The sequence below is a fragment of the Rhamphochromis longiceps genome, linkage group LG3, assembly GCF_057381845.1.
Source record: "Rhamphochromis longiceps isolate RC_006_pf linkage group LG3, R_longiceps_female_GT1.1, whole genome shotgun sequence".
Classification (NCBI taxonomy): domain Eukaryota; kingdom Metazoa; phylum Chordata; class Actinopteri; order Cichliformes; family Cichlidae; genus Rhamphochromis; species Rhamphochromis longiceps.
The window spans coordinates 18,683,485-18,707,530 of NC_140559.1; the positions used below are offsets into that span (position 1 = coordinate 18,683,485).

Sequence of the window (24,046 nt, forward strand, 5' to 3'; positions counted from 1 at the left end):
GGGCTTAAGCCCGGGTTGTTTTGTCAGAAGCCCGGGGTATTTTGGAGTGTAATTTTTTCATAGTTAGATGCCTGGCTGACAACTGTATAAAACAAAAAGTACACACAATATTCGAAGCACATAGTGCACACTGTGGGAATTTACGACTGTGCGTGAATCCCCCCCTGATATTGGTATGATCCAAGCTCAGGCACTAAGCGACTGAGCGAGGGGGCGGGGCAGCTGCTGCCCGTCAGTGCGCTGTTGGAGAGACGGAGCCAGCCATACTAAGGAGAGCTTAAGTTTGACCAGGTACCAAAGCAAATCATTCGTACCGTACAAATAATGTAAATATGACGGTGCATCACGAAAGATTGATATCAAACTGATCACTTGACCAATATTACGTTACTTGCTCTTCAAGTGAATCAACAAATGGCGAAATGAAAAGCCGAACAAATGCTATTTTTTTTTAGAGATTCTTAGCTTACGTGTGTTTATTTCATATTTTCAGTTCTTACCCTCCCCGACTAAATCGGTTTCAGTTATGTACTGAAATATAAGAATGGACATTAGAGGGTTCTTTCAAAGAAAAACTCAGGTAAATGTTATTTTATATATTATACTTTGTATGTTGTTCAGTATATTTGTATGCAAAACAAGAGGAATTTCTTTTTTTTTTTTTTTTTTTTTTTTTTTTCTAAATGACATCAGAAACAGCAGTATGCGACATTACGTGATGGCAGAGCTTCAGTTCATCCTTTGTCATTTTTTTTTTTTTTTAAATAAATAGGACAGGGGGAATGAATGAGAGAGAGAGGGGGAGAGAAAGAAAGAAAACCAAAGGGGAGAAGAGACGGTGAGAAGGGGGGGGAAGAGAGAGAGAAAAAAAAAGAACTCCTGGGTCACCTGTATGGAGAAAAAAAAACAAACAAACAAAAAAAACAAACAGAGGAGACAGCAAACAAGAGGAATTTCAGTACACAGCAGGATATTCACATTTGTAACCAGATATTTACACTTTAGGGAGAAAACATAAAACATTTTTACTGCACAACATCAATTTAGAGTAAACTTTTGTTTTAGATAAATATTGAAATATCTTTTGAATTAGTTAAATGTCACAATAAAGAGAGACAGAGCTTTCTGTTTTTTATCACTTTCATCAAATTTAGGAGTACATATACACTAAGTTTATTGTTAATTAATAAGAAAACTCCAGACGATTCCATTCTGAGCTGAAGAAGCTTCTGATAGGTTAGTAGAGTCCATGTGAGTAAACAGGTGGCACAGCTGTGGATGCATATAAGGCAAAACACAGAGCCTGTTTCTGTGACATGGGAAAATCAAGAGATGTCAACCAAAACACCAGGAAAAGAACTGTGGAGCTCCATAAGTGTGGCTCAATTTTGAATACAATTTGGTGCCATTTGCAATTAAGAAATACAGACGATTTCTCTCTTTACTCTTAAAGTTAACAAATATGTTTTTTATATTTATCAATCTAAAAAAATAAACATTTAGTCTGATTTGATGTTACAATTAAAAAGTGTTTGTGTTTTTATCTGAAGAGTTTGTAAATGTCTGTATATTTGATGATTGTCAGCACAAAGAGAGAGAGAGGAACAGAGAGGGAGATGGAGAATGAGGACAGAACAGAGATGAACAAGAGCAGGTGAGACACACATGTTAGTCAAATGGTTGTTTACCAAAAGTATCACCGTATCATAGGTCCTCATGTATCTCATACCTAGTGTTTCTTTTTAGGTTTGCTATTTTTCAAATTCTATATTTATTAAGTTATGCAGGCTTGTTTGCACAACAAGGCTAAATAATTATATAAACCTTTCTCAATCTAAATATTGTACTTTGGTAAAATTAAAAAATAAATGTAGTGCAGGTCTATGATGATTTTTAGTGCTACTATCATCTAGTTCTGATTCTGGTTCTGTCTTGGTTAAGTCCCAAGTAGTCCTGATTTTGAACTGTTGTAGTCCTGTTTTAATTCTGGATCAGTTCTTGGTCTGGTTGAATTGGGGTTTAGTCCTCGTGTCTTGATACAGCCCTGATTTTGTTCTGCCTTGCTGCTTAATTAAAAAACTAGTTTAAGGTGTTCTGCACATGTGATATATATTTTTCCCTATATGAAGTCATTCTTTTTTGAACAAAACTCAAAACAGAGCCAATTAATCTTTCAGTCATTTCTACCCCCCCCCCCCCCCCCCCAAGGGAAAAAAAAATCCCACATGCATACTATCCTTTTGGGCTAAGCCCCGGGTGTTTCAAATGTCTGGCTCCGCCTCTGACTGTCACCCTGCTGCACTTTGATGCTTGTCTGTGTCTCTGTTTGTTTCGGCAGGTGAGGCTTAACTTGGATTTAAACAGTTTGTCTTTGTGATAAAGGCGAATAAAATTCAGCTGGTTTATATGTTTAAAGCCAAACAACTCTTTTCATATTGGTCCAGTGTGCGTGTAAAGGAGACATCAGGCTGCATGAGTCAGTGTGGACTTTAATCCAGCTGTGACAGAGACAAAGAAGTGTAATGTGTGTGTGTTAGGATTTTTTATTTTGAGTCAATACAATCACAACGGGCATAACCGGGGGGGACGAAGCAGAAAAAGAAGAAAGAAAGAGACGTTGGGGAGAAAGTTGAAAAATGGAAGGACAGAAGAAAAGAAGGGGGGGAAAGACACAGCAGAGAAACAACAGCAACAATGGCGTTGTACTCCAAGGAGGGAGAGTCTGTGTCACGTTATGGTCATGTTCTTTCGTCATGTTTGCTGTATGCAGCTGGTAGAAAGGACCCCAAATGCAGACTCGTGGAGGCAAAAATGAACAGAAAAAACTCAGCTTTATTGCTGGTACTCTAAAAAGTAATTCAGAGGCTTAGTAGATATCACTATAAATATAAGTTAGATAAGCATGATAAAAACTATGAATATCATTTTAGTAATTATTGAATTTGATAAGTTGAAATAAATATCTAAAATATTAACGTATGTTTTTGTGTTATATTAAGGTATTTATTTACATTTATCTCAGACAAAAAATTCAGTATGTGGTTCACAGAATACCTTCTTTAAATATACTTAATATTTTTATTTAAAATTGAATTAAAATATTTGAGAAATAGGTATCTATACTGACCAGTATCTTGTACTAAAATCATTAATTATTCAAACAATATTATTTATTGTCAGCAGCTACAACTGAAAAGTGTAAGTAAAACACGCTAACATAGAGTAATTGAGTACTGTGATGTTTGCATGCCTCAAACATCAATGATGACACCTTCCGTATTTCTCAGTTCCATTCTTTAATTCTCAGGCTTGCAGTGGCAACACAGTCTGCAGCACTAACTTGTTCATCTACCGTTTTCTGTTGTCTCCTTTTTTTATATCCTCCTTCCGCCTTACATTCGACCTTTCAAAATAAAAGTTCTGTAAACATCACAATCACCTCCTTTTTTTTCTTTTAACAAACTTAGGTATTCAGCGAGGTGAATTATTAATCTGAACCTATGACAACGACACCTAATAAAATTACTGAACGTTCTTATTACTTGAGTTTCTCCACACCTAAACATCACTTAAACAGCACTGCATTTGCGCAGATCTCTGACTAAACACTATCAACATTCAACACTATAATACTGGTTACAGTGTTAGATTCAGGAACAACAAACATGTTACACGCAGCATAACCTTTAACTGGTCACTCAGATATTCAAGTCTTAGATCTGATGTAATCAGACAGATGCATAGGTACGCGTCTGTTTGATCTGACGGGGTATCTGGGCTTGTCTGTTAAGGCGGGGTCGACATGCCGTCCAGGTGGGGCAGCTTCAAGACCATGTCTGATTTTCTTGAAGAATGAGGCATTCCTGACAATCGAGTGTCCATCCCTTGTAGCTGTAATTTCAGAACCCTTAACCTTAGTCACTTTGTAGGGTTTTGCATTGTATGGTGTGGATAATTTGTTGTGCTTGGGTTGGCGATGCAGCACTGTGTCACCCAGACTTAGTGAGTGTGGTCTGGTGTGACAAGTTGCATCTGCGATCACCTTCATCTTGATCTTTGCACTATCATCCCTTGCTCTCACTTCAGCATCTGAACACTTGCGTGGAGTGGTGTTAACGAAAGGGAGCTTGGTGTATAGCTGGCGTTGAAACAGTATTTCAGCTGGTGAGCTCGCTGTTGTGCTATGAGGTGTAGATCTGTACTCACGAAGAAAGATGTTTAGTTGCTGTTTCCATGGTGTGCCTTGCGTCTCGGCATCTCTCAGTGCTTTGCCTAGGGTTCTCATAAATCTCTCAGCAATGGCATTCGCCTGAGGCCAACAAGGTGTGATTTTGCGATGATGAAATCCTAGGTAGTCTGCAAACTGTGAGAAAGCCTCACTGTTAAAAGGAGGACCATTGTCAGTTTTTACTGTCCTTGGGATTCCAAACATGGAGAACACTTTGTCAATGACTGGGATAACAGAAGATGCTGATGTTGAGCGTACACTTTCAACGACTGGATAGCAAGAATACTCGTCTGTGATGACGAGCAGATATTCCCCTGTAGGGAGTGGTCCATAAAAGTCTGCACTGACACTGTGCCAGGGCGTTTCGGGTAATGGTGACATCTGCAGAGGGTCAGTGTGTGTGACAGGTGTGCTAGCTTGGCATGGCAGACAGTTTTGAACTGCAGATTCTGCTTTCTGATCGATCTCTGGGAACCATACTTTGGTACGTAGCAGCGCTTTGGTCTTGACGATACCCTGGTGCCCTTCGTGTGCCAGTTGTATTGCTCTTTCTTGTAGGACAGTTGGAATGACTATCCTCGTGCCTCTGAGGATGAAGTCAGATGAGTCGGCTATTGTTAGTTCACTTTGAACATGTTTGAATGATTTCAAAATGTCAGCATGCTGGGATTTATCTGTTAGATGCCACGTGTTGTTCCTGATGTGACCGATGACTTTCTGCAGAACCTGGTCTTTCAGAGTCTCTGTTTTTATCTCGCGAAGTGTCATGGCTTTTGGGGTGGAGTGATAAGAGAAGAAATTGACATACTCTTCTGCAACCTTACATGTACGAGCACTTTCATTCTCCTGTGTTGGCTTATGACTGACATAGAAAAAAGTGCATGGGTGAATGAAGCAAATGATTGAGTAGTTACATGATAAATAAATGTAGTTTAGTCTCTCCTATGCTCTCTGATTGGCTGCCTTAGAAATGAACAGTTGTACTTTGACCTTTAACCTCTCTGCTCTGTGTTGTTTCCTCTTTCAGACCAGAAAAACATCACAGCTGAGTCTGGACAGAACGTCACTCTGACATGTCGAGCTCCACAAGGCAAACCCATCAGAGCTGTGAAGTGGAGCAGAGCTGACCTGGGAGATAAATATGTGCTTTTGTACCGAGATGAGCAGTTTGATCAAACAAGCCAGCATCCATCTTTTCAGAACCGGGTGGATCTGCAGGACAGACAGATGAAGGATGGAGACGTGTCTTTGATTCTGAACAATGTGACGATTAATGATGCTGGAACATACGAGTGTGGTATCGTCCAGATAGGAACAAAGTATTTGAAGCGCATCAGCATCATCTACCTTCATGTTGTTCCTCCAGGTGAGTGAGTAGAGTTGAGTGTGTGTGTGATCAGAGGTGAAGCTGCTTCCTGGTTGTTGATGTTTGTTTCTAAAGATGTTGTTGATGAGACTTTGTAGAAAGCAGCTGGTCTGAGTGATGTGATCAGAGTGCAGTAGATAATGTCTGACAGCAGTTTGAAGAGCAAATGGATTCTGTTCTGTTCTTCACTCATCACCTACCTGACAGCTGACACCTCACACCTGTTTCTCACCTGCAGGTCACACAGGAGGAGACACAGAGGATGGAGGGAAGGAGGACGGATATGTTGGACTAATAGTTGGTCTGACAGTTTCTGCAGTACTTCTTCTTCTTGTTGCAGCTGCTGTTGGTATCCTGATCTACAGAGGCTGTAATCTGAATCCTGCTGATCCACATGTAGCAGAGCATCTTCAGCATGAATGTGAGTCAGATGAACAAACACAAAGAAAGACAAATAAATGATGGTGAACATCCAGCAGACGCTGTAGAAAGCTGGACAACAGAACATGTTCAACTATGAAAACTCGACTTTAAAACATTTAAATAGCTGCTGGATGTTCAGAAGTTCATTAATTAAATCCAACATGACTAAAAACTCAAATGTCAAAGCAAATAAACAAAATATTTAAAGTCAATCATTCTGATCATAATTGTACTTTGACCTTTAACCTCTCTGCTCTGTGTTGTTTCCTCTTTCAGACAAAACCATCACAGCTGAGTCTGGAGAGGACGTCACTCTGACATGTCGAGCTCCAAACAAGAAGATCATAGTTATAGTTTGGAGCAGAGAAGACCTGAAAGATGAATATGTGCTTTTTTACCAAAAAGCACAGTTTGTTCCAGAGTACCAGCATCCATCTTTTAAGAACCGGGTGGATCTGCAGGACAGGCAGATGAAGGATGGAGACGTGTCTTTGATTCTGAAGGATGTGAACACTGCTGATAGTGGAACATACGAGTGTCGTCTTGTTAGTGGAACAAAGCGCAGGAGGAGAGACATCAGCACGGAACCAATCAGCATCATCTACCTTTGTGTTATTCCTCCAGGTGAGTGAGTAGAGTTTTGTGTGTGTGTGATCAGAGGTGAAGCTGCTTCCTGGTTGTTGATGTTTGTTGTATGTGTGACCAAGTGGTCGGCGGGGTTATGAACATGACAGCGCTGTAGCTGTCATATAATCGGCTCTTGCTGATCAGTCCGTCGCAGTATGCCAGCATTTACTGCTGTTTTGAGCTAAATGCAAGGGAGGAAATAATCCAACAAAACACCGGCTTAGCTTTATACGGGCTAGCGCCACCCTGCAATCAATGTGCAGGTGGGTTTCCAATTAACCAAGTTGTGTGGCGAAAAGAACGAGCGCAGGAGAGAGAGTGAGAGAGAAGAAAAAAAAGGGAGGCGAGTAGCCCATCTGGCTACATATGGGTGAGCTGATTTTCTAACACTGGAAAATAACTCAAAATGTTAGAAATATTCCAGTGTTAGAAAATCAGCACTGCTCAGTGTTAGTCTTTGTTAATCTTCAAAACTGACTAGGTTACTTTTAAGCATATAACACTGTCAAAAGTGTTAATTTAACACTCAACAGTGTTGTATTTAACACTCAAAGGTGTGGACCCATATAGACACTCTCTATTGTTAATTTAACACTGGAGATTTTGCTGTGTACAAACAATTATAGACTTCTAAGCATAAATGACAATCCAACACTATAAACCTTACAGAAATGCCTTTTGATTAAACTGTTACCAAGGAATTTGAATTTGAATTTGCACTTTGCGTCTTTACACTACTGCTACTATGTTTTTACCCTACACGCAGTGAACACCGGCCACTAATGTTATTGTCACTAGGGGTGGGTTTTTATAATCGATTCATCGATTAAAATCGATTCTGGCTTGGATGACGTAAAATCGATTCATTAAAATCCTGAATCGATTTTTTAATATAAATTTATTTTGCCCGAAATGCCAGAATCTCTGGTGACATCTCACAAAATTTCAAGAACCACCAAACAGTTAAGACAGTAAATGAGAGCAGGTACAGGGATTCTGCACATAGACTTAAACACACAGCGCGACTTGCGGATCAGAATCAGTGAGATGTCGCCTTTCTCACAGTCGGGGCTGAAAGCCGACAGCTCGCTGATTCTGATCTGTCGGCGGGTCCGCGCTTTGTGTTCACGCCCTTTATGCGCTGATTCTAAAGCTGTTAGTTTAATGTCTCTCCAAACAATATTGACCGAACCAGCAGCAAAAGAAGATCCAAACGCTTCACATAAACATCGTCATGAATTCACTCTTTTACTGTTTTGCATCCATTGCAATGCGCAGCTCTCTCTCTCCCCCCCCCCCCCTCTCTGTCTCTCTCGAACAGTTTCCCTTTCTTCATTATTCGCTTGCTTGTTACGCACAAGTCTACTGTTGTTTACAGCGCTGTCGGCCGCTGTTTTTTTCCCTTTTACATTCTTCCGAAAAGAAAACCTCATTTCTGCTGTTCAATACTGAACAAATTTAAACTTTTTAAAATTATTCAAAATGCAAAATGCTTAGCTGTGTCTCTAATAAAACCGCTGTAACGTCAGAGGTAATGTTTATTAATTAATGGTTTTCTTTCGTTTTTGATGTACTGCAGAATATTTTTATAAAATCCCAGGCCAGGAAAATCACCTACATGTTTTTCTGTGTTTTATCTTCAGCTACTTTGACACAAAGGCATCTGCTGTGATGCTCACACCTTTGATAAAGTCTTGCATGTCTCAGCTTCCTTTTTATTGATACAAAAATATGTAAATGTACTTATCTGAATTATAATATTTCTGACTGTCAAAATTTCCCAGATTTAAATCGAATCGAATCGAATTAAATCGAATCGTGGATCGAATCGATTCGGGACCTTGTGAATCGGAATTGAATCGATTCTAGAAATCAGTGACGATACCCAGCCCTAATTGTCACTTTTTACGGAAACAACCTCAAAATAAGGTCAGTACTTCCACGCTTTAAATGCTGCACGCTCATACTCTCTCCTGCACTCGATATATTATCCATTGTTGATCTGCACACAGTTGTTGCCACAAACGTCGCACTCGCTTACGTCACTGTCATGAGACACTCTCACAAAAAAAATCACGGTTTTAGTAACGCGGTAACGCAGCGTGTTTACGGGACAGTAACAGTAATCTAATTACCCTTTTTGCTATATTAATCCCTTACTTTACTCATTACTTGAAAAAAAGTAAATGGATTACAGTAACACGTTACTTGTAACGCGTTGCTGCCCATCTCTGGTCATGACTGTTATTAAATATGTTTCTGCCATAAATGGTAAATGGCCTGTATTTGTATAACGCTTTTTAGTAGTCCCCCCTAGGGACCCCAAAGCGCTTTACACACCCAGTCATCCACCCATTCACACACTGGTGGAGGCAAACTACACAGCAAATCCAGCATGTCCAAATTAACACTGTCGGATTTGATTTCAACACTATTAAAGTGTCTATATGGGTCCACACCAGAGAGTGTTAATTTAACTCTTTTTGGAGAGTTGGTACGTTAACTCTGATTTAGTGTTAAACACCAAATCTGTCTGGCGTTGATAATTTAACACTTGGTGTTAAGAGTTTATATATCAGGGCTCTAGACTAACTTTTTGCCATGGTTGCACTGGTGCGCCTAAAAATAAAATTTAGGCGCACCAGCACAAAATTTAGGCGTACAAGCACAAAAGTTAGGCGTACCCAAATTTTTAAACTGCATTACTTAACACCGCAGTTTTACATGTTCACGTTTTTTTTGATTTGTAAATGATTAACTAACAACCTTTCAAAATGATTAACTTGACACCCCCTTTGCTGCCCAAATTAACAGCAGCTCCATCAGCCCCCATAGCAATGATTTTATCCAACCAGTTACTGCACTGGTCCCCAAGAGCAGCAAATGCTTTCTTTGAGGCAGCATAAATTCCTAAACAAATTTAAAAAAAAATACCATTTACTTATCAGATCAAGAGTTTACAATGCAGTCTTTTTCAGTTTGAGTTTCTATATTCATGTATTATTGCTATGTTTAATTTTCAATGATAAGAACATGCTAGATATGGTTAATTCAGTAACACGACGTAATATTATTAATCATATACATAGGCTACGTGACATGACATGGCTTACCTTGGGCATGGGCATGCTGGACCTCAATGTGTCCAATCAGTATATTCGCTGGTCTTCCTTTTTGCAAGATACGAGCGTACACAATGACACATTCTTTTGTGGCGATGTCTGTGTCTCCATCGATCAGGAAGGCCATGTATGTACTGTTCGCAATTTCCACTGACGTCTTTTTTTTCAGTGTGTCAGCGATTACGCCTATAAACTGGGCGCACGCAACATCATTGCTGTATGTGGGGTTTATGTCCAAGCCATTTTTCCTGTGAAGAGTTATTTCTGACTTGAACTTAGTAAACGGAACTTCTTCTTTTGCAATATTGTAGGCGATGTTAAACTTAATGATCATCTCGGCCTCCTCCGATGACCCGTTTACTCCTGCCTGCCGCTGAAAGGCAGTGGGGAGCGGGGACATTTTGGCAGAGCATTTATCGCGGCATATAATGTGTCTTCTCGATGCTGTATGCTTTTTCAGCGTTTCAATTCGAAACGTATTAGCACCAGTGACAAATGCTGTGTTGCCGGCCATGGTCTTTCCACACTCGCGACAATAAATGCAGTGCATCATATTGTCAGCTTGGCTGTATCTTAGCCAGGGAAACTGGTCAAGCCACTCGATTCGAAATCTATACATTTTCTGACTTTTACTTTCAGTGGACTCCGGCTGGGAGTCGATCGTATGTGGCTCATTTTCTGATGCCGTCTCCGGACCAGTGTTTGACAAAAACGGAGAGGTTGATGGCTCCGTGTCAGAGCGCTGGCTCAGAATTTTGGACTGATCAGGCCTTAACTTAACGAAAAAGTTATCAATTGTTCTTTTCATATTTTCTCAATACCAACTTCATACACTTCTGACCTGGGCTACTCACCCTTCTCTATCTGCCCGCACTTTCAAACGTAAACACAAGTAGGTCTGCAGGAATATCTGGACCACGGCCAATCACAGAGGTCCCCGCCTCTGAGTATCTCTGATTGGTTTAGAACACGACATGGGCATAATGTGTGCCTGTTGTTGAACACACGGAGACTTTCAGGGTTGCTGAAACTTTTTTTCCGAGAAAATACTTGGTTGCACCGGTGCGACCAAGTATTTTTTTTACTTGGTCGCACCGGTGCAACCAAGTATTTTTTATTAGTCGCACCATGGAGAAATTTGGTCGCATTTGCGACCAAATTGGTCGCACTCTAGAGCCCTGTATATTAACTCTCAAAGAGTATTTTAGTTTAACTACGTAAGAGTTATCTTCTAATTCATTCTAAAAAGCGGGAATTTTACTGTTCTGAACTTCTAGAAATTTCTCTTGGAAATAAACATTTACTAAAAAGACGCAATGGTTTTTGAAAAACATTTATTCTGAACTGTGCACCACAATTTCAAAACATTTTCCGAAAGATGTAACAGTATACATGTTCTCACTTTCATTAGAATTTTGTTTATCAAAAGGTCTGACATAGGTGAGCTGGTAAATGCAAATAACAGCATCTCATCACTTATTTCTTCAATACAATATGCATGTCCTTCATTCATCACTTTGTGGAACTTCAACGCACTTCTGCTCTCCCCCATATTCCATCTTCACAAGCATATCCTGTGCGGAGATTGAATAAAAATTAGTTCACACTAATTAATGGCACAAATAATCCAGTAAACAATTGCAGCACAGTAAAAAAAAAGAAAAAGAAATCCTCTTTGAGCCATTACTTGTGTAAAGTATTTTCCCAAAAAACAAAGACACAGGCAACAGGTAATACTGAACTAAATGTAAAACCTCAACCTTTTTCATTTTTACCTAAACCGTGTGCACAAAACTCTGGAGGGATCTAAATGCTAACGTAGAATCCAGTCAGGACGCCTGCTACTGCTGTTTGCTCGTTTTTTTATGGGCGATCGTTTTCAGGCTTCCAGTAGCACCATTATACCAACATTTCACATTCTAGACATTGTTTTAGGTGTATTTGACCAAAGGTTTGACTGAAAATTCACATGCAAGCTTTTTTTCAAGGCTGTGGTATTTGCCCGCAAACAGTAGCCTACCTTTCAGCTAGCTAAAACAGAATATTATGCTATCACCGAGCAACATGGCTAATGCCTTTCACACAGCTTTGTCTCAACTCCAAAGAGCCACAGAAGTAAAAGCTCATAATAATAATTGAAACAACCTTTGAAAAAATGACTTACCAAGCATGGCAAACAACTCAAATATGTAGAGCAAAATGTTCTGAAACGGCTTCACTTCAGCTTCGATTGGAGCCGTGCTGGGGGCGGAGTCTGTGAATTTACTCTATTGGTGTCATAGCCCCTGTAGGAGTTCAGAGTTAAGAGGTCAAGAGTTAATGTTTCCATTGTAACACCTCCAGATTTGAAATAGAAACACTCATTTTTAACACTCGATTTTAACTACTATCATTTTACACCTCAGAGTTACATTAAAAGAATGTGACTCTGCTTAGAGTAAAATTAACTCTACTTTTGCAAGAAGACTATTAACACCAAAACATTTAAGACTTTTGAATTTGCTGTGTACAGTTGTGGCCACAGCTGCCCTGGGGCAGACTGACAGAAGCGAGGCTGCCATATCGGCCAACACCAGTAAGCGGTAGGTGAAGTGTCTTGCCCAAGGACACAATGACCGAGATTGTCCGAGCCGGGGCTCGAACTGGCAACCTTCTGACTACAAGGCAAACTCCAAACTCTTGAGCCACGATCGCCACGATAAAATCCACTACTCTCTGGAGATGTCATGGTCCTGGGTCATTTTGACCCAGTGTTCTCAGTTTTCCTGTGGTTTTGTATTTTGTTCCTTATGTCCATTGGATTGTTTGGTTTGGTATTTGGATTCCCCCTGTGTCCATGCTTTTATTGTGGTGTTTGTTCCGTACTGTACCGTGGTACCGTGTTCCCGTCCTTTGTGTTCTGTGTTCTCCTCATCCCCTCGTATTCATCCTTGTCCTCTGCCTCTCTCTCTCTCTGCCTCTCTCTCTGTGCTCATCTCTGTGTACTGTGTTGTGTTTAAGGTCCACATCTTGGTGTCAGTATTTTCAGTTTCGTGTCCTCCCTGCTCGGTCATGAGTAATAGTCTTCAGCTGTGTTCCCCGTGTGTTCCCACTTCCCTCATTACCTTCTGTGTATTTATGTCAGAGTGTCCCTTTGTTCTGTGTTGCGTCGTCCCTCTAGGTTGTGTGCATTTCCCGTGTCTTCCCAGCGCCTCAAAACAGTCATCAAAACAGTATAGTTTTGTATGACTTCTTGTGTTCCTCTTAATAAAAACCTGCCTTTGAGTTCATCCCCATGTGTCTAGAGGCGTGCATTTGGGTCCTGTCTTGCCTTCATACAGCCGCCGCATGACAGGAGAGCTTTGCGGTTGTAAGCGGTGCTGTTGCCTTACAAGGTGGTGATGTATCCAGTGAGGATGCTCTCAATGGCACAGCGATAGAAGGTCCTGAGGATGCGGGGGCTCATGCCGAATCTTTTCAGTCTCCTGAGAAAGAAGAGACGCTGTTGCGCCTTCTTCACGGTTTTGTTTATGTGTACTGACCACGTAAGATCCTCAGCCAGATGTACACCAAGGAAGCGGAAGCTGCTCACTCTCTCCACAGCAGCGCCGTTGATGGTGATGGGGGTGTGTACTTCTCTGCACCTCCGGAAGTCCACTATCAACTCCTTTGCCTTTGCGACGTTGAGTGTGAGATGGTTGTCTTGACACCAGTGGGTCAGGGCGCTGACCTCCTCCCTGTTGGCCGTCTCATCACCTTTGGTGATAAGACCCACCACTGTAGTGTCATCCGCAAACTTCACAATGATGTTGGAGTTGTTAGTGGCCGTGCAGTCGTAGGTGTAGAGTGAGTACAGAAAGAGGGCTCAGTACACACCCCTGTGGAGCACCAGTGTTCAGTGTGAAGGGGGATGAGGGGATGCTGCCCAGTTTGACCACTTGGCCTCTGTCAGACAGGAAGTTAAGGATCCAGCTACAGAGGGAGCTGCTCAGTCCTAGATCCTGCAGTTTCCTGTCCAGCTTCAAGGGAACGATGGTATTGAATGCTGAGCTGTAATCTACAAACAGCATTCTCACATACGTGTCTCTCTTCTCCAGGTGTGACAGGGCAGTATGTAGTGTCAGGGCTATGGCATCATCAGTGGACCTGTTGTGGCGGTATGCAAATTGTAGACGGTCCAGTGAGTCCGGTAGTGCAGAGCAAACGAAGTCCCTGATCAGCTTCTCAAAGCATTTGCTTACGATGGGGATCAGGGCTACAGGTTGTCAGTCGTTCAATGAGGAGATAGTGGAGGATTTGGGTACAGGGAAGATGGTGGCCATTTTGAAGCAGGCTGGGACTACAGACAGAGAGAGGGAAAGGTTGAAGATGTGTGTAAACACTCCAGCCAGCTGAGCCGCGCATGACTTGAGAATGCGGCCGGGAATCTCGTCCGGACAAGTAGCTGTCATGAAATGGCTGTGGGCAGGCCGGAAATGGTGGAACCAAAGTGCAGACTCACAGCAGGCAAAAGTGTACTTCAAAACTCAGCTTTTATTGCTGGATGGCAAAACGTAACAAAAATCCAAATAAACTTACATAAGCAGGCAGACAGAACACAGAGCATAAATGAGGGTAGATCGCGACACGGACAAACTGAAACACAGGGCTTAAATACACAAAGGGAGCAATCAGGGAATGGGTAACAGGAGGGAAACACAGCTGGGGCAAATCAGGCCTAACGAGGCAAAGGAAGCACAACCAGATGCATTTACATGAGACAAGGACTTTCAAAGTAAAACAGGAAACATAACAGACTGAACTTACAGACACAAACCAAAACAAGAGCACCAAGAGGGCCAAAAAACAAAACATGAGTCCAAAACAACACCCAAACAGTTCAGGGGGCCGACCGTGCGGACGGCAACGGCGGCGATGGGCAGACAGTTCAGGGGGCCAACCGTGCAGACGGCAATGGCAACAGCGGGGCAGGTCCGGAGGCCGGCCGCGACAACGATGATGTCTAGGCAACGGCCTGGCAGGTGGCCGGACAGGGCGGGGACGTCCAGGCCGGACAGGGCGAGGACGCTCCACCCTGTCCCTGTACTCACGTTTGGCTGCTTTGATCGTCTTCCGGAGTTCGTAATGTGCATGTTTGTAGTCCGATGTGTTCGCGGAGGCAAAAGCGGTGCTCCGTGCCGCCAGTGCCGTGCGAACATCTCTGTTAATCCAGGGTTTTTGATTTGGGAAGGATTTAACTGTTCTGGATGGGACGAAATCTTCCACGCATTTTCTGATAAATCCGCAGACTGAGTCTGTGTACTCATCAATGTTGTCAGCAGCCACGTGAAACATTTCCCAGTCCACGTGATCAAAACTGTCCCGCAGCGTAGACTCCGATTGGTCCGACCAGCGGTGCACCGCCCTCAGGGTTGGAGCATCCTGTTTCAGCTTCTGCCTGTAGGCGGGCAGGAGAAGGATGGAGCAGTGATCTGATTGGCCGAATGGGGCGCGGGGGAGGGCTTTGTATGCATCCCGGAAAGGCACGATCTGATATCCTCATGTTGGTGTTGTTCCCAGATCATCACACTAAATGTTGTTCCAGGATCAACATTGCAAGTGACCAATCAGAATGTTGTGACGTCATACTTTTGCGACTTCGGGAAAAACCGGCGTAAAACAAAAAACTGTACTTAAGCTGCGAGAAACCGCCTCTGTCCGCCGATCAACGGACCCTGACCCTAACCCTAACCGTAACCCTTTAATAAACAGTAAGCAGAATTGATATTGTCCTTGCAACATTGGAATTTCATAAATGCACGAATGGCTTGGCGTGCAAAAGATTAACGTCACAACAATGTGATTGGTCACTTGCAATGTTGAACCTGGAACAACATTTTCATGATGATCTGGGGACAACACCAACATGAGGATATCAGATCATCCTCCTAGAAAGAGGTGTAGCAGTGGTCAAGTAGCCGGTCTCCACGAGGGTTGAAATGGATGTGTTGGTGGAGTTTTGGTGAAACTTTCTTCAGGTTTCCTTTGTTAAAGTCCCCGGTCGTGATAAACGTCGCCTCTGGGTGTGCGGTTTCCTCACTGCTGATCACGCTGTACAGTTCCCTGAGTGCGCGGTCAGTGTCAGCTTGTGGGGGAATGTAAACAGCCGTAATAATCACTGCTGTAAATTCCCTTGGTAGCCAGAATGGCCGGCACTTAATCATCAGGTACTCCAGGTCCGGTGAGCAGAAGGATTTGACCGGGTGCACATTCGCATAATCACAACAGCTGTTGTTGATCATGAAACACACACCACCACCTCTGTTTTTCCCAGTAAGATCCTGTGACCTGTCCGCGCGGTGCACAGAGAACAGACTGGAATGAGATCTGTGCCCGAAGCTCGCACAGCTTGTTCTCCAGAGACTGCACATTAAATAAACTGGGTAGTGGTAGTCTATTAGTGCGCCGTCTCAGTCGAATCAGAACGCCAGATCTTCTCCCTCTGCGTCGTGTTACTCGTGTGTTACTCGTGAAAAAATAAAGGAAAAGTAAAATTAAACACAAAAAACAGTTGTTGCTTGGGGGAGCTCGCGACAAGGCTGCCATACTCGGTGCCATCTTCCGATCATTCAGTATAATAAGAGTCCTAAACTTTTCAAAGACAGGTACAAATATTATGGTGTCACTATTTAAAGGCTGGCTGTTCATCAGTTTTTTTCATTTATTTAACTTTGGTTTGCAGCCATTGGAGGGCTCCAGTCCAGCCCACCAGCCTCTCTCTCTAACTCAAAAGTGTGGAGTTACAGAGCTGTTCTTTCACTCAGGGACTTTCAGCTTCATCTGAACCTCAAACTTCATCTCATGTTTTCTCGTCTGAAGCGCAGATTCTGATTTTAATACAGAAACACAGAAATGTCTGCTGGAACTGCATCACTCTGCTCCAATTTCCTGTTTTTCAGCGTCGTTGTGTTTGTCTCAGCAGGTGAGATTTACTGTTAGAAACTGAACAATACATGTTAATATTAATGTGTTTGAAAGTGACATAAGGTTAGAGTCTATGTGGATTTAACATCTGTAATCGAGCTGCTCAAATGTAATGTGTGGATGGGCTTAAACTGTGCTCATGAATAGTTTGTACTTGTAAATCAAATGCAGAGTTTTGTAACCTTGTCAACCAAAATATCTGAAAAAAATTATGTTTGTGCATCTACAAATGAGAATTTTTGTGTTTTAAAAAATATTTACACAAGTTACAAACTTTGTTTTGTTAAGGTCTGGTTACAGATACAAAGCAAAAGACTATGTGTAAAACTCTGCGCTCAAGTTTCCTGTTTGTGTGTCAGTTTCAAATTACGAGTATGAATTTCAGCCAATTTTTCTTCCTTTCAGCTGATTGGTCAATGTCCTTTCAATCACAAATGTAACAATCAAATCAGAGAAGAGAGAGCCCACACAATCCACATATGTGTGGATTTTACAATTTAAAAAAAAAAAAGCAGATAAAAAAACTACTACTGGGATTTTATTTTTATTGTTCTTTGTGTGATTTCAGATCAGTCAGTGTTACTACAGTATGTCAATGAAAAAAAAACAACTGCACATTCAGACAGGTGAGGTTGGAGCTGAAAAGAACGATACATGTAAGACAAGAAAAAAAATGAATGTAAATGTAAAAAAAAAAAGTGTCGTCAAAAATGGCCAATTATATTTTAGACCTCAGAGGGTTAACCCAATAAATCATGAAAAATTACATTTTCACATTTGTTCATGACAGTGCAGATTTCTGATATTTTGTTCAATAAAATATCTCTCATATTATTTATGATAAACATTCAAGAACTGAACCTGTTAAACTTCTTTTTATTAAACTCTTATCATAACAAATGTGTTTCTTATTGTCATACAGTCCAGCCTACCAAACGTCACTATACTGTGATTTCTTTAACAGACTCATTGGAAGTTTGAACTGTACACAAACAGCTGTAGCTCCATAAAGGCAGCATGCAGAGACTCACAGTGTCTTATAATGAGAGGGCTGCTTTCTCTCACACATTATGTTCACTTATTATCAGCACATGTTGTTGTTTTGTGTAACCTGCAGGAACTCACTTGCATGCTTTAGTTCACTAGCTGGGACAACATCCTTAGTTAAGATGAATGATGATGGATTAAGAACCGTGAACTGATGCTGCAGTTTGGAGAAGGCCTCAGAGGGGACTGGCAGCGGCTCCCGGGCCGGGCAGTTCCCCATGAAGTAGTGAGAAGTGAAGTAGAAGAAAAAAATAAAGCAGGAGTGCATGGAAATCGGAACAGAGGTTATTAGTGAAGGAGTCATATTTACACACTGATGGCCAGAAGGGGCGTGCATGAGGTTAGGTCCCGCTCCTGAAATGTGATGAATTTACTTAGCTTGAATCTGTTATTTAGCACACCTCCAGTGAAGGATTATTTTTGTTGTCTAAAGGGTAGAGGGTGACTTTTCCTCCACACATGAACAGTAAAATGATTCAGTCAGGGGTTACACTGAGATTCATCAGATGGGGAACCCTGAGATTTGTGTAGTGGATCAGCAAAGGGAAAAAAAAATCACAATCCACAATAATTTCTACTATGAGCTTCAGTAGGTTTTCTTAGTGTACAAGCTGTGATCAGCTGACCTGTTTTTCTTTATGGATTTACACAACTGAATTCAACCAGATGTGTTCTGCATAAAACCACTAAACTGTATTTTCATAGTTAGAATATCTTAGGATGTTTTCCAGGGAAACCCAACATGTGACTGAAATGAGGAGATTACATGTAATGTTCACATTTCCAGTTTATCAAACACCACAGAGCAGTCCTTCCCTTTAAATTTAACCTCTCTTCTTTCTGATCTTTCTCCATCGCTGAGTGAAGTTAGCTCTCTTTCTTTTCCCTCTCAGTGAAATACAGCAGCTGGGCCTTTAGCTGCAACACACTGTGAGGCAAACTGCATACAAAACAAACAAAAACTAGAATTTATTCCAGCCATATTTTGACATCACGAGAGTCCAGTAACAATGAAAATAGCATCACACTGAACTAGGGATGGGTACCGGTGTCCGGTGCCATGATGGCACCGGTTCTGACATAAACGGTAGTAACCAGACCGAAAAGCAGCGCACATTTCGGTGCTTTATTTCGGTGCTTTTTTTTCCTGAGCTGTGATACACTTCTAGCCAATCATTTTACATTTCCCAGGATAGTAGGCGGGGCCAGGTACGTACGTTCAGTTAGAGCAGAGCTACAGATTAAAAATGTCCAAGGCGAAGCGGTCAAAAGTCTGGCTGTACTTCACAGCAAAAGATGCAAACTCAGCAGCCTGCAACAAGTGCTTTAAGCTGATACTGTGATACTGTCAAAGGAGGTAACACCTCGAATCCGATGAAACACCTGGCGACGCATAGCGGTTTTTTTAAAAGCCGAGAAATGCGCCGTATTTGATAGCTTGCTGTGAGACCTCACACTGTGCACGTTGGGTGGGTTGCCAGTTATCGGACCCGGAGCAACATCCCCCAAAAACCCGAAGAATAGAGTCCTGGCCCCTAGCCCTGCCAGTGTAGCAGAAATGATGAGGATGATGAAGCCGTTCTTCTCTGCGTGAGTCGCTTAATGTTGTTCGAGTGTAATTTACGTTGAGTAGGCTAACCACATTATTACATTAATGCATGTAAGGTGAACTAGCAAACATCATCATAGCTACATGCGGCTGTCCTCTTGTTTGATGGCAGATACTCCCTTCACCCTGGCCAAAAAGGCTAAAATGACCAAAGAAAAAGTGGGAAACAGCTGAACATGAGAGGTTTTTGGACAAAGTTTGCGTTTTTTTTCCATTGTTTAAGCACTGCTTCCAGCCAAGAGTGATACCATATATGCCCCATAGCTGCAGAAAAGGCTAACATTGTTATCTTTTTACAAAAAAAAAAAAAACAGCTGAACATGAGAGGTTTATGGACAAAGTTTGTGTTCTCCATTCTTTAAGCACCGGTTCGAGCACCGTTTAAGCACCGGCACCGTTTCAAAAGTACCGATTTGGCACCGGTATCGGATAAAACCTAAACGATACCCATCCCTACACTGAATCAATCACATGGCTGGAATAGAGGTATTCTCATCGAGTCACTGTTAGAATCACTGAAACGAAACCCAGGAAGTGGCTACAGGAAGAAGGTGATAGACTGTCTGAAGCAGTTAGAACAAGACAAGACTATCGACCGGACCTCAAACCACAGGCTATACACCAAGTCTGTATGGTTTACCGAAGATACCTTTAAGGCCAATTGTCTGTGTGATCAACTCTGTCACCTATAACATCTCCAAGTTTCTGGCTTCGATCCTCAAGCCACTGGTGGGCAGCTCTGAACACCACATCCTGAAACCACATGCATTTACGCTGTTAAGTGCCAGGATTTATACATCGGGGAAACGAAACAACCTCTGGCAAAGCAGATGGCACAACGCAGAAGAGCTACCTCATCAGGCCAGGACTCTGCAGTCTATTTACACCTACAGGCCAGTGGACACTCTTTCAATGATGAGGATGTACACATCCTGGACAGGGAGGAACGCTGGTTTGAGCGCGGAGTCAAGGAGGCCGTTTACGTGAAAAGGGAAAGACCATCTCTGAATCGAGGAGGAGGACTAAGGATACATCTTTCGCCATCTTACAATGCTGTGATTGCAGCCATTCACCAACTCTCTGTGAATGGGACTCATGGCCATTGATCAGTGGGTTTTGGTCAGTGGTTGTTGATCAATGGTCATGAGAATTTGCATAATTATGATTAAGGAACTGACCTCCCAGCCCATTGTTCCTTCAGTGGGCTGGTTTCAGTCATCATGCAAATGTACTGTTTATAAGATTGGGGAAACCTGCAGTCAGCTGAGACTAAAGAAGTCACTTGGATGAGTGATGAAACATTTCTCCCACAGAAAATGTTACATCCAGATGAACAGAATTGACTTTTGGAGATTTACTTACCTGGATGATTGAGCATGCATCAAGATGAATTTGGTGGTGAAAAATGTTTGTTATGTTAATTGAAGAGCTGTTAAAACTGACCGGTCAATATTGACCGGGAACACTAAACACTAACGGTGGTGGGGGTGAATTATGTGGGCAACAGAAAAAAAATGTTATAGATTATATTTATGTGAAATATGTGTATACTGATTTTGAAACATTTTATCTACATGCAACACCTGCATATGTGTTTTTTAAGAAAATTTCTATAAATATGCCCTTAAGAAACTTACTGTGTCTTATATTGAGAGGGCTGCTTTCTCTCACACATTATGTTCACATGTTGTTGTTGCTGTGGAAGCTAACATCTTGTAGTTTCTGACACTTTGCATGTTTAACATGAGGCTAAAATTCTCCCTCATTGAGTCACACTAAAATCTCAAATGTAAAACGAAATAAACAAAATATTTAAAGTCAATCATTCTGAACATAATTGTACTTTGACCTTTAACCTCTCTGCTCTGCGTTGTTTGCTCTTTCAGCCCAGAAAATCATCACAGCTGTGCCTGGACAGGACGTCACTCTGACATGTCGAGCTCCAAACAACGACAACAACAACATCATCAGATCTGCACACTGGAGCAGAGCTGGCCTGGGAGATAAATATGTGCTTTTGTACCAGGGTGGACAGTTTGTTCCAGATGACCAGCATCCATCTTTTAAGAACCGGGTGGATCTGCAGGACAGACAGATGAAGGACGGAGACGCGTCTTTGATTCTAAGAAATGTGTCGATTGCTGATATTGGAACATACGAGTGTCGTGTTTACGTGACAGAAAGACACTCATGGGAGATCATCAGCAACACCACCCTTACTGTTGTTGTTTGTCCAGGTGAGTGAGTAGAGTTGAGTGTGTGTGTGATCAGAGGTGAAGCTGCTTCCTGGTTGTTGATGTTTGTTTGTTGTATGGATGAGCTGGTGGATGTCAGAAGTAGACAGATGTTTCTCCAGCTGTTGTCTTTGTGGCTGGTAGTCTAGAGTTGTAGAGCAGCATTGTTTGGTTAGAGCAGAAACAAAGACATTTATGAATCCGTCTCTTCTTCTCTTGCTCTCTAACTCGTCTGTAAACATGTGTGGGGAAACTCAATGTTAAAGCCTACAGCTGGAGGGGGAGGGGAGGGGTGAAGCTGGTGGTTGTGAGTCTGTGAAAGTGAATCCTGCTGGTGCCCTGAGATCTGTGTTATGTCTCAGCACAGGGAAAAGAATCACAACTCACAATAATTTCTAATATGAGCTTCAGTGCATTTTCTTAGATTACTGTGTGAGCATCTGACCTGCTGCTCTTTGTTGAATTGGTCAACTGAATTTAAGTTGTTAGTTGTAGCCAGATGTGTAACTGCACAACTGTCAGAGGCAGATGAAACAATGGTCTCATTTGATGTTACATCTCTCTTCACTTGCATCCCAGTTACTGCATTCAAGGTAGTTCGTAAGAAATTACAGGATGACCCCAACCCTAGCAACAGGACCACTCTCAGCACCAACCAAATGTGTTTGCTTTTGGAACTGTGTCTTCATTCCACCTATTTTACAGTACTACAAGCAGAAACATTGGTGTTGTTACATCTGCGCTCACAGGCCTTGCTGGTTCGGAGACTTATCACCGTTAACAAAGAACGACAAAGAGAGATCAATTGGTTTTTCACTTGCAAGGGAAGACCGCTGGACCAGGGTCCTGGAGGCTCCTCACCCGAGGAGCAAATGGTAAATGGCCTGTATTTGTAAAGCGCTTTACTTAGTCCTTAATGACTCGAAATTGGTTTACACTACATTAATTAACCCATTCACACAATGGTGATGGCAGCTACATTTTAGCCACAGCTGCCCTGGGGCGCACTGACAGAGGCGAGGCTGTCGGACACTGGCGCCACCAGGCCCTCTGACCACCACCAGTAGGCAACGGGTGAAGTGTCTTGCCCAAGGAAACAACGACCGAGACTGTCCAAGCCGGGGCTTAAACCGGCAACCTTCTGATTATAGATGAACTGCCAACTCGTGAGCCACGATCACCCATTGCAAACTCCAACTTCAGCCCTTGCTTGCAGTCCTTTTATTGAAATGACACAACCTCCCATTGAAAAACCCCTATGGTGTCATAAAAGTTAAAAACAGTGTATGTGTGTGTGCATGCATGTGCGAGCACGTGTGTGTGTATGTGTGTGTATGGCTTCCTGGTGATCACAAAAGGGTCACCTCCCCTCACCCCTGTATATGGCTTCTTCTTTAACAGTCCACCATATAGAGATTGACAGACCACGTGACTTTCGTGCATTGCATTGTGGGTACAAGTGGCAACAAAATCAAAACACTGCATGAAGCACTAGCATTTCCAACACTGCTAATCATTAATTCTGCGTTTTGAATCCCTACTTGCATTTTATTTGCCCCAAAAACAGTTATGTACAAAACGACGGAGAACTCGGCACGTCCGTACAAAGACAGAGTTAATGAAAAGGCAAAATAAAGTACGAGGAAAAAATCAAAGGACTTAAAGGGTTAGACCCATACGAACATACAGAGTAGGTCTGTGAAGGTTCTCAGTCATCCAGGTCATCGTAGTCTAAGGAGCTTGTAAAGAAAAGCGTCTGGACTTCTTTAACTTGCTTGACGACATTTCACCTCTCATCCGAGAAGCTTCTTCAGTTCTAAGGTCAAATGGTGGAGATTCCCACATTTAAGCCCTGTGGGAGTGTCCCCCTGAGAGGGACAAAAGTACCCCCTAATGAAACTCTACCTAATCACATGAGCCAAGGTGTGAAAACGGGTGTGGGTCACAATCAGCCAGGGTTTCGGGTGAACTCATTGTGAAACCTGGCCCCACCCTATCATGTGATTTCCTGAGGTCACATGGCCTAGGGTGTGAAAGGCAGCAACAAGTTTAATATTCAGAAACCTAAAGTATGTATCAGCAGCAGAATGGAGCTAAAAATAAATGTTTGTTTCAGTTCTATGAAGCTTTGAGTATTTTGGATTAGTAGTACTGCTGTGTTTGTTGCATCATATTGCTGTAATTGTTTTTATGCTTTATATATTCTGAGGTAAGTTGATCTATAGCGTTACATCATATTCTATAAGGATGTTATGTGTTTGTATACTTTCTGCCCAGTTTGACCCATTTAGCAGAAGTCCGCCTGATTAAGGCTCTGATATCTATTCTGTATGACTTAAAGCAGTTATGACATGGTCTGATTTTCTCACCCAATAAAGGAATATTTAATATATCAGTCTACTCTTCATTTTATCAGAAACAGTTATCACAGCTCGTACATTTTGTTTT

General features: G+C 42.1%; 1 protein-coding gene across 1 annotated transcript; it reads left to right on the top strand.

Annotated features, from left to right (window-relative positions):
- On the top strand, positions 1-23,601 carry LOC146673273 (junctional adhesion molecule-like). The gene is made up of 7 exons (XM_085401818.1): positions 1-291; positions 494-580; positions 1,586-1,654; positions 5,256-5,594; positions 5,833-6,015; positions 6,294-6,641; positions 21,251-23,601. The coding sequence occupies exons 4-7, from the start codon at positions 5,456-5,458 to the stop codon at positions 21,607-21,609; spliced, it is 1,029 nt and encodes a 342-aa protein (XP_085257944.1). The 5' UTR covers positions 1-291; positions 494-580; positions 1,586-1,654; positions 5,256-5,455; the 3' UTR covers positions 21,610-23,601.
- The last annotated feature ends 445 nt before the right edge of the window (positions 23,602-24,046 follow it).

What these genes read in the sequence shown, in the direction of transcription:
- LOC146673273 (XM_085401818.1), top strand. Translation starts at nt 5,456, where the DNA reads ATGAAGGATGGAGACGTGTCTTTGATTCTGAACAATGTGACGATTAAT. An exon ending in CCTTCATGTTGTTCCTCCAG is followed by an intron (nt 5,595 to 5,832) that starts GTGAGTGAGTAG and finishes TCTCACCTGCAG; the next exon opens with GTCACACAGGAGGAGACACA. An exon ending in AGAGCATCTTCAGCATGAAT is followed by an intron (nt 6,016 to 6,293) that starts GTGAGTCAGATG and finishes TTCCTCTTTCAG; the next exon opens with ACAAAACCATCACAGCTGAG.